This window comes from Poeciliopsis prolifica, unplaced genomic scaffold, assembly GCF_027474105.1.
Source record: "Poeciliopsis prolifica strain line A6 unplaced genomic scaffold, Auburn_PproV2 SCAFFOLD046, whole genome shotgun sequence".
Classification (NCBI taxonomy): Eukaryota; Metazoa; Chordata; class Actinopteri; order Cyprinodontiformes; family Poeciliidae; genus Poeciliopsis; species Poeciliopsis prolifica.
This window is the reverse complement of record NW_026562421.1, coordinates 2,660,180-2,670,798: the sequence shown is the minus strand read 5'-3', so window position 1 is coordinate 2,670,798 and position 10,619 is coordinate 2,660,180. Positions and strand designations below refer to the sequence as shown.

General features: G+C 36.7%; 1 protein-coding gene across 1 annotated transcript; it reads left to right on the top strand.

Annotated features, from left to right (window-relative positions):
- Nucleotides 1–1,978: 1,978 nt before the first annotated feature.
- LOC129377147 (excitatory amino acid transporter 3-like) lies at nt 1,979–9,829 on the top strand. The gene is made up of 13 exons (XM_055056913.1): nt 1,979–2,114; nt 3,349–3,489; nt 3,761–3,853; nt 3,954–4,071; nt 4,388–4,430; nt 4,528–4,593; nt 5,296–5,483; nt 5,762–5,869; nt 6,399–6,521; nt 6,617–6,811; nt 6,974–7,108; nt 8,667–8,771; nt 9,672–9,829. The coding sequence occupies exons 1-13, from the start codon at nt 2,057–2,059 to the stop codon at nt 9,802–9,804; spliced, it is 1,506 nt and encodes a 501-aa protein (XP_054912888.1). The 5' UTR covers nt 1,979–2,056; the 3' UTR covers nt 9,805–9,829.
- The last annotated feature ends 790 nt before the right edge of the window (nt 9,830–10,619 follow it).

Sequence of the window (10,619 nt, the reverse complement as noted above, 5' to 3'; positions counted from 1 at the left end):
CGTTCTGCGGCCGAAACTGTGGATTGCTGATGGATTCAAATGGTATTTTATAAAATTTCTGGTAATTTTACTTTTTTATTTTACTTTAATTTTATAATTTTACTAATTAAAGGAGCACAGTTTTGCCATGAATAAAAAAAAAACTAACTGTTTTGAAAAAATGCAAGTGATTTTTTTTTTAATTATGACTTGTTTATGTTGAAATGTGTTTAAAGTGTTTGAGATTTTATTCATTAAACTGAAGTTTAATTATAAAAAAAAACTTTTAAAAAAGTAATTATGTCAGACATTGTACAACTGACACAGCAAATTTTGGTAATTTTGCACCAACACTGTGAAATAAATTTAAATAACATCACACTTGGGCTTTTATTTTGTTGTAAATATTCTATTTTTTTTTTATTATTCTACTAATATGTAGTTGCAAATTTTTTTGGATTAAAGAACATTATTTTTTCATAACTGCAGTTTTTACATTGCAATTTTGCTCCCGCTTTACAGTTATTCTTAATTTTGTTCTGCATGTTTATTTTATATTTTTATCTTTGTGTGAATCTACTTTACTGAATTTTTCCCGACTGTAGAACAATAAAGGAGATTTATATTTTATAAAATAAGGTATTATGAAATTGAATTAACAGTTTTGTATGTCACAAATTATAAAACTTAAAAAATGTAATTTACAAAAAGAATGTGATTAGTACCAGACCACCGAGTCAGGCAGCCAGACTGAGGCACAACGAGAGGATTGACGGATCTGGGAGGTCTGGGTGTCTAATTATTAACAAGGCACAGTTTATGTTGATTAATATTGACTGAACTCAGTCATTAGCTGGTGGGTAGAAAGTCACTAACTGCTGACATTCAACAAAATCTCTGGAACATCTTGTAATGATTATTTTTTAATGCAACTTTTTTTCTCCTGAAAGGGGAATTAATTATTTTTATTTTTTCCTCAAGTATAGTCTCCTGACTTGCAGCAACTAACCACTCTTCCTGGGGAACTCTGTAATTTAAATTATTAAAACCTATAACACATATAATAATGTGGATTCTCCCATTTTCTATTCAATTTTCCCATCTCCAATATTTCACTCTGTAAAGTCGATTGGATGATTTTAAAGTGTAATTAGGCAACACAAGCCAGTATAAATTATTTTAATCACTAAGCAAATTAAAGTTATTTTAAAGAATATTCCAGTTAAGACAATTATGACACATTTCCAATTACCTTGATTATAATGGCAAAAATAATAGTCGGCATTAGAAGAATAATCATAAGTACGTTGAACTAATGGGGACAAACCTGCAGCTTTGCTGCTAACGCGGATGAGCAGAACAATTAGATGGCTGCCCAAGTGTATTTATAATTATTTCTTTAGGTCTAAATTTCTATTTCTCAATATTACTTTCTCATACTTAATAATAAATTCATACATTGCCTTTCCTTTATTAATTTAAATTGATTTCTAATCTTGTAGTCTTCCATCAACACGTTTTAATGTCAGCATCTTGTGACGTGTCGAAACAAAAAAAAAAGTCAGTCAAGTTTTTTCCATGTTTGGTCAAACATTAATATCTGTGACTGGGTCTAATCTGCTCATTGTGCACACATTGTCTTTTTAATTTTTTGAAAAAATTATGATCAACATTGTTTAGATTATCTGAACCTGAATCTAAGTATCCCAGGAGACCAGACATGCCTTTCTCTGCATTTTCCAAAAAATGGAATCCCAGAACTGGATGCCAACATGAATAAAATCCTCCTAAATCACTTGAACACTGTTTAACTTGAAAGATGTTTCGGTGAACAAACAAATGAATCAAACTGATTCAATGGAAACGAGATTTGTTTTCAAATTACTGAAAATCGAAGGTATTTAAAAAAATATATTTGTAAAGTATTATTTATTGTAGCAAGGTACCCATGGAGACCAAGTATGGTTTTTCAGAGCATTTTTTAAAAGGGGGACAAAAATGGCATGTAGTTTCCCAGCAACTGATTTTCTCCAACGGCTGCGTTTGAAGGGCACATCTGTCTCAGCTCCACCGTGAAATGACTGTACTGAAAGAGAGCCTGTTTCAGGGCTTTACCCTGTTTATGATTGCCTTGGGTAAGTACTTTTCTACTTCTGTGATTTCTTATCGTTTATTTCATAAAGTCTATTTCATAAAGTCTATTTCATAGACTTTATTTTCATGATAAAATGTGTCATGCACCTTTTCACAGGTGCTCGGCCCACATGGGCTTTCAAGACACAGAGAAACACATACATACGAGTCAACACACATAAATACTCTTTAAATAAAAAGTGTCCTATTTTTAAGGTGCCAGGCCTTCATCTCTGATATAAGATATCAACTGCACACTTATACTTATAAACTTCAAAAATAAACCTGTTCAAGCTGATCAGTACATTCCTATAAATGTATAGAAAATCTGAATCCTCAGATATCTTATCAGTTTCTCTGGCTCAAGTTTGTGGCATCTGAAAAAGGAAATGTTACAATGAAAATAAGACTTCTTCTTATAACTGATTGTGTGAATTTTCTAAATTACTTCTCATTTCAATTTATTATACCCTTCTTCGATTGGTGGAAAAATTTGTGAAAATAAAAGAGGTGCCAATAAGATGGTTTCATAGTAAGGGAGAGAGAGAGAGCGAGCCCTGCACTGCAGCTCATAGTGAAGCGTGGCCCAGGGTGGCCACCAGGGGGACCCCAAGAGCAATTATTATTTTCTTTTGGCCAATACAAAGAATGATTTCTATATGGTCAAATATTATATAAAAAAACCCCACACATTTATAATAAAAATGTGTGTTTTTGTTAATGTAATCTCATTGAAATTATTACTAAATGAACATTTCCACTTGGGGTGTAACTGTGAGGCCTCCTAATGGCTGCTTACGCAGTCACTAAGTTTTGTTTGTGTTGAAACAAAAAACATTTCATGTAACCCGTTTTGGTGTATTGTAACAAATGACACAGACAGACAGGAGGGAAGCAGAGGGTTGTCCCATCAGACCATCAGTTCCCAAAACCACCATCTCAAAAAAAAAAATTACAAATCTTGTAAAGCGCACATTGGGTCAGTGTCACCCTGTTGCACCACACAAAGGGAGAAAAAATTATCTATACTGAAGTTGTTTGTGTCAATAATCTCTGGCCAATATTGCTCCCAATCAAAGATTTAATATGTTAGAAAACATATAAATCATTAACCATTTATGTTAAAGCACCCCCATTTTTTTTACATGATTGTTATGAAGTCTGTCAAAGCTTAGGTTGTTTTTACATCTTGATGTTATTTTTTATTTTGTGTCTATTGTATTTGTGAATTTTTAGGGTTAGGCGTTGGGTTGTTGCTGAAGCATGTGGTTCCTATCACTCAGCATCAAATGGACTGGATGAAAATCCCGGGAAATTTGCTTCTTCAAATGCTGGAGTTATTTGCTGCACCTCTCATTGTGACAAGTGTGATTGCAGGCAAGTTAAAAACCCAGACACTTTATGTGTAACCTTGTAAATGTTTGAAATAGATTTAAAAGATGTCAACTCTTTTGTGGATATTATTTATAAACAATATCATACATAAGAATTATCTGATATTCTTATCATTTATTTTTTGTGGCTAAAATGTGTTGAAAGATGAAGACCAGTTCAGACGTTTAGACTATTGGACACGCATGAACTGGTATGTTGTCTTGCTCATTGCTCAGGCACCAGGTGAACTTCTGGTTCTGATCTCTTTTCTCAGGAATAACTGGAATAAAAAGCAAATTGCCTGGGAAAACAGGCTTCTTCACATCAACGTACATCTGTGTCTCTACCATTCTGGCCGTATCTATTGGTGACTTTATAATGGGCAGCACAGTTTAACATAGATTTATCAAAACAGTCAGTGTGTATTGTGTGATTGTTTTGAAGAACCGCCTGTGACTGTGTTGCAGGAGTGACTCTAGTGATCCTGGTCAAGCCTGGTATGGATAACACGGAATTGGGCAGAAGAACCGTGAACATAGACATGTCATCCTCCTACATGCAAGTGCTTTTTATGGATCTTATTAGGTGAGAAGATAAAACTCCTGGTTTGCATATTCAGGTTGTAATTTGAAGAAGTTAAAATAGAGATTTTTATCTCTGACAACTATAAATCAAAACTTTCTGGGTTTTTGTGAAATTCTCATAAAAAAAAAAAAAACATCCTCATGTTCCATCCATTCATTATCAAATACGATTATCCCCAGTGGGGTTGCGAGGGGCGCTGGTGTCAACGGGTTAGAAGCGGAAAGGACGCCAGGCCATTTCAGTATCCTCATGTTTTCCATCTTTAAAATTTAAAATAATTTATTTTTTTTGTCTGACTCTCCTCTGACTCGCATAGGAACATGGTTCCAGAGAGCTTCGTTCAGGCTTTCTACGAGAGGGTAGGTTTTTAATCAGCTCCACAACTCACTGCACAACTTTCCATGTTGGATTTGGAAAGTTTTAAAAAAGTTTCTTTTTTTTTTTTTTTTTTTGCAGTACCAGACAGAGATTATTCAGGTTAAATTAAGAACTTCTAGAAGACTCACCCTTGATCCCACAGTAGTGAGTATTTTCTTCTGATCTCTGCTCTTAGTCTAGAGAACCTTCAGAAAGTATTTATAACCCTTGAGCTTTTTCACATGTTGTCACATTGCAACCACAAACGTCATTCTGTAGTGGTCATCGGGTGTGAGGAGGGATACATCACCAGGGAACAGACAGACAAGCAACAATGCAAAACACTTGAACCTGTTGACGTGTTGACCCGACAGTAACGTTTTTTGGGAAGAGGGAGGAACATCAGTTTTCACATTTTGCCACTCATTTTTTGTTGTACTTAAGCCAGGATTTATTTATTTTTATGCAGGGACCCATAATATGGATATGCTTTCACCTGAACCATTCCATTGTAGATATGGACTGAATGTGGCTGTTTGGCTGCAAGGGGAATGTCATAATTTTCACCCTAGATCTGTTCTATAAACAGATCATAAGGAAAACTAATACCATTCTTGCTGACAAATCTCACGTTTACATGCAGAGTTCCAGTTTCTTTATTTTTACATGTGAAGGTTTTATAGACCTTGAATTTATCTCACAATTATGCAGTCCTTTGGAGTGGTATTTTACAAACTAAATGCAAATAAAACACATCAAAGTTCATGGCTTTAGTGTGACTTTTTGTGGAAAAGTGATATGTACAATGTGCTGCACTCCTATAAAACTGCTCTTAGAGAGTTAGGTCCAGCACATTTGTGTTTCTAGGAACATAATGGCACTCTGACACGACTGACAGGCAAATATGTTGCTGGAGCCAACATGATAGGACTGATCTTCTGGTCTTTCATCATCGGCGTCATGCTAAACAGGGCAGGAATCAAGGCCAAAGCCACGGTGAAGTTCATTAAACTCCTCAGCAATGCACTAAAAATCATATTCAACTGGATGATGTGGTAAGATCGAGCACTACATCATTTCTCTCTCTTTTTTTTTTTTTTTTTACCAATTTGGTTAAATTCTAATTCTAAAAAAAATATATCTTAATTAGTTCTAGTCAGACAAAAAGACAAATCATTGGGGCCATACCACTGAGATCTGATTCCAGTTTTTGTATTTACATAAGGAAGCTGTTTTTTAAATTATTTTTATTAACAAACAGGGAGTTGAAATAATTTTGAAACACCAATTTTCTTTTAACCTTTTTTTTTTTTTTGACTGTCCTTTGTTTCAGGTACTTGCCAATCGGCATTTTGTTCCTGGTTGTGGAGCTTGTGATGGATGTTGGTGACTGGAGCGCTATCATGAAAATTGCCAGACTTATAGGGGTAATTTTGCTGGGGTAGGTCCACCTTGTCCATCGCAGCTTCGTTTCTTCTGCTCCTGAGGTGGCAGCGCTGAACTCTGCATAAAAAGGAAAGAAATTTACTCCTTTCTTATGCTTAGAGGATAAAAAGATAAATTTTTATAAATACAATTATTTTCAGTCCAATTCAATCAGTTTTCTCCAGACGTTCTGGCCCTAAGAGGTTTTGTTATGTTTGCCGGTGAACAAAAGGCATCATGAAGACTGTTACAGTCTGTAAAGCACAGGGATAAATGTATATAAAAAATATTCTGTTTTTATTTTTCAAAAAATGATCAACAAAAGGCCTTAAAAAGCAAATCTAAAAAATGTAGGAGCATGGACCCAAAAGAAAATATCAACTAAGTAGATGCAACTGTGCAACCATGCATCATTTTCCTTCTACTTTACATTACTGTGTGTTATCATATAAAATCTCCCAAACACATGAGGTGTCAAAAAGTGTCAACACTGAAAGCTAAGTGAATGTTTTTAACAATGATCATGATTTTGTTGTCTCTTTCAGGCTGGGAATGCACTCCTTTCTTGTTCTTCCATTGATTTACTTCGTGTTCACCAAACGGAACCCCTTTCTCATCTTAATCCGGGTTTCCAAGGCTTTGTTCACCTCAATGATCATGGCGTCCAGGTGAAATGTTCTGTTTGTTTGTTGTCAAAGTGTGACACTCTTGTAGTTTCCTCATACAAACGGTTTGCCAATAAAGGATGTGCTTTCTGTCAAAGCGTCGCCACTCTGCCTGTCACCATTCAATGCTGTGAAGAGAACTTGAAGGCCAACGCAAGATTCTGCCAGCTCATGTTGCCATTAGTCGCCAGCATGAACATGAACGGGTTGGCGCTGTATGAAGCGGTCTGTATCATGTTTGTTGCCCAGATGCGTGACAGCATTTTGGATGTCAGCCAGTTCATCACCATTTGGTAAGCTGCTTCCTACAAGTACCTGGAATTGAGAAAAGATGCATGCTGGAATTGTTGAGAGGAATACAGTTGTATGTTGTAGTTGAGACAAAAATGCTCATGAGCATTTCCAGCTGCTTGGTTTGCAGATGGTCATCAATGGAAATTGTGCTTGGTTTGCAGCTTGACCAGTTGCATTTCAAGCTTTGGAGCTGCAGGTGTTCCAGTAACGGGATCTGCAACCACTATCCTGATTTTGACATCTGTGGGACTCTCTGCACGTGATGCACCCCTTCTGCTGATCTTTGAGTGGTTTTTGTAAGTTTAACTTGATACTCATCACCTACTATGCTGTGTGCACAATTATTAGGCAATAGTGAGTTTTGACCAAATCATCATTTTTATACATATTTTCCTATTCCAAGCTGTGCAATCTTGCATGATTTTAGAACACACCATGTCAGCCGGTGTGTATTTTTTTAATGAGGGAGTGTGGGTCTAAGGAGATCAACACCATATATCAAGTTGTGCATAATTATTGGGCAGTTTCTTTTCCTCAGGCAACAAATGCCAAAAAAGAGATTTAAGTGACTCTGAAAAGTCCCAAATTGTAAAAAATCTTTCAGAGGGATGCAGCACTCTTGAAACTGCTAAGATATTTGGGTGTGATAACAAAACCATCAAATATTTTGCTGCTAATAGTCAAAGGGACACAAGAAACATGTTGAGAAACAAAGAGGTAACATAATTGCCAAAGATTTGTGAAAAATCAAACGTGAAGCGACCAGGATCCCGTTATCTTCCAGTGCTGTGACATTCCAGAAATGCAACCTACCTGGAGGGCCAAGGAGTACAAGATGTTCAGAGCTCAGAGACATGGCCCAGGTAAGGACGCCTGACCACCGCTGAACAGGACACATGAGTTGAAACATCAAGACTGGAGCTGCAGGTCCACATCTGAAAACAGATTTTTTAACGAACTGATGAGATAAGAGTGACTCATGACGAATCAGATGGATCGACCCGTGGCAGGATCAGTAATGAGCACAGAGCTCCACTTCACATCAGACGCCAGGAAGGTAAAGACAGTGTACCGGTACGGGCTGGTATGACTTAAGATGAGCCATTTGGATCTTTTCGGGTTGAAAATGGACTCAAAATCTACTCCCAAACCTACAGCCAGTTTTCTGAAGACACATTCTTCAAGCAGTGATTTAGGAAAAAGGATGCATCTTTCAAGAAGACCATGATTTTTATGCAGGACAACGTGTCATCACATGTATCAGAGTACTCCGCTTTGTGGCCAGCCAGTAAAGACCTTAAAGATGGAGGAATAATGAAGTGGCCCCCCTCCTCATCAGACCTAGACCGCATGAAGAACTCGTGGGCCCTTCTTAAACGGGTTGGATTGACAGAGAGTTCTGTAGTTGTTCTATAATAAAATGAATCCTCAAAACAACAACTTGCATAATAATTATGCACACAGTATATGTTTAATCATCATGTAATGTAGTCATTTTGGATGGAGTTACACTTGTCTGCTATCAAAAGCTTGCAGTTATTTCTGACTGGGACATAGCCCAACAGACTGCAGCTAGAACTGGAGCAAAACGGTCTCATTGAGGCTGAATAGAGATGCACAAACATCTCCATTCAGTTTTTTCTGCAAACGAAAATACTAATATGAGTCTTGAGTCGCCTCCTTGTGGGGAGAGCCTGTATAGCAATGATTGGAGACTAATTTTGTTTCCAGGAACAGCCTAAGCTGGAGAAGAGCTGGAGCATCTGGTTGTTGTAGACTGAGGGACAGAAAACCTTCAAGAAAAACATAGTTGAGTCTGACAGCATATTTGTTCTCCTCTTATCTGCTCTTCAGAGGCCATTTCACTACCATAGTCAATGTGCTAGGAGACTGTTATGGTGTGGCTCTCATCAGTCATCTGTGCAAGGAAGAGCTCTTGGCCCTGGAGATATTACTAAGGTAAATGAAATCATTAAAATGATGTGTTCATCTGCAAAGACATAATGTTGACGAAAGTATTCACTTCCTAGTCCAAATCCATCAATTCAGGCTTTCCAGTGCTTCTCACTGCTACATGGAATCCAACACTGAGGCTGAACTAATAGGGTGATCTCAGGAAGAACAGTGAACTTGAGCGTGGTACCATGATGTGATACCACCTGTACACTTCCACTTTTATGTTTTACTCTGCGGGAGCTGCATCGCGTTCTCACTGATGTGGTGATAATAATACGTGTTGGTGTTTGAGCTGTACAGGACGGCGGGGTGGGATTCATCATTTGGTACCGTTCACCAGCAGTCGGGCTCAGCCCATTTGTTTAAGGGACTGGAACTCCTAATGATTTAGCACACCAAGGTATTCTTTACGATTTCAAGCTCCCATCCTTGTGGGAACAGTTTGAAAATGGCCTCTTCCTGTTCTCACATGACTTTGCACCAGTGCACAGAGCAGCTTCCATAATATAGATGAGTAAGTTTGGGGTAGAAGAACTTTACCGGTCTGCTCACGTCATAGGATGGATTGAGATTAGGATGTTGCTCGGGAATGTGTGTATGTGAAGGCAGATAAGTGAATACTTTTGTCAACATTGTGCACATCTAATTCTGAACTATTCTGTAGTCAGAGAGCCACATAAAAATGATCTAAATGCTTCAGAGCCTCTTTAAGTTAGTTGTAATTTTATATGAAATGTTGAGTAAAATATGGGCTCTAGTTCTTGTAATGTAATAAAGTATATATCTGGGATATAGACTATTATAAGTCATTTTCATTGAGTAGAAAGAAATGAGATATTTTGGTCACAGTTTGCCCAGATCGCTATTAACCGTGTTTTCCGTTTTGGCTCGAATCCTTTCCAGGGAAAAGATGCGATCCGCCAGTGACCTCGAGTTGGACTTAATCTGTTTGGAGCCCGATGACGAGCTCGTCCCTTCCACTTCCACAGAATGTATATCACCTAAGAGAGGGGATAACGGAAATTTGGCTGATTGATACAATGCTTTGTAAAATAAATACATTTCTTCATGTTGCATGAACAGATTTACTGCTTTCAAATTCAAAATAACTGAATTAAATCTCAACGTCATTTTTATAAGTGAACACGTGAACATTGCATAAAATATTTTCTTGAAATCAGCTGATTTTAATAAATTTCCAGTCAATTTAAAAGTTAGTATTTAATTATGTGCAAGACATTTAAAAATAATTTAGCCTACCACTGTCATTAAGTGTTCATGAAGTGGACCCTGAAAAGCAGGGCACAGAAAACAGATCAGCCGAAAACTCATAGTGGAAAATAGAGCCCTGTCTTTACTATACTGGTAGGTAGGAAAGAAGGAAGCAAGGAAGGAATGTAGGAAAAAAGGAAGGAAGGAAGGAAGGAGAGAAAGAAGGAAGGAAGAAAAAAAGGAAGGAAAGAAGGAAAGAAAGAAGGAAGGAGACATCCTTCTGTACTTGAGCAATATTTTTCAGACGGGTCAAAATACTCAGTTTCATGAATAAAAAGTCCATAAAATAAATAGTTTTGTGATGTGGTGATATTATCAGAAACACAATGTCTTTTTACTTTTATTTGAAATAAATATCATCCTTGTTTAGCATTTGAACCAAAATCAAGGTATCCAAGGAAACCTGGAATTCTTTTCCCGGCATTTTCCAAAACATGGAATCCAAGGACTGGATGACAAAATGAACAAGATCTTCTAAAACCTGTTTAAATCGCTTAACCACTGTTTTTAAATCAAAATATTTAAAAAATATATATTTTTTCATTTTTTTTAAATCAAAATATTTAAAAAATATTTTTA

Excerpts from the sequence above, each read along its gene's own strand:
- LOC129377147 (XM_055056913.1), top strand. The coding sequence starts at position 2,057 with ATGACTGTACTGAAAGAGAGCCTGTTTCAGGGCTTTACCCTGTTTATG. Across the intron at positions 2,115-3,348 it reads CCTGTTTATGATTGCCTTGG|GGTTAGGCGTTGGGTTGTTG; the intron begins GTAAGTACTTTT and ends GTGAATTTTTAG. Across the intron at positions 3,854-3,953 it reads CATTCTGGCCGTATCTATTG|GAGTGACTCTAGTGATCCTG; the intron begins GTGACTTTATAA and ends ACTGTGTTGCAG.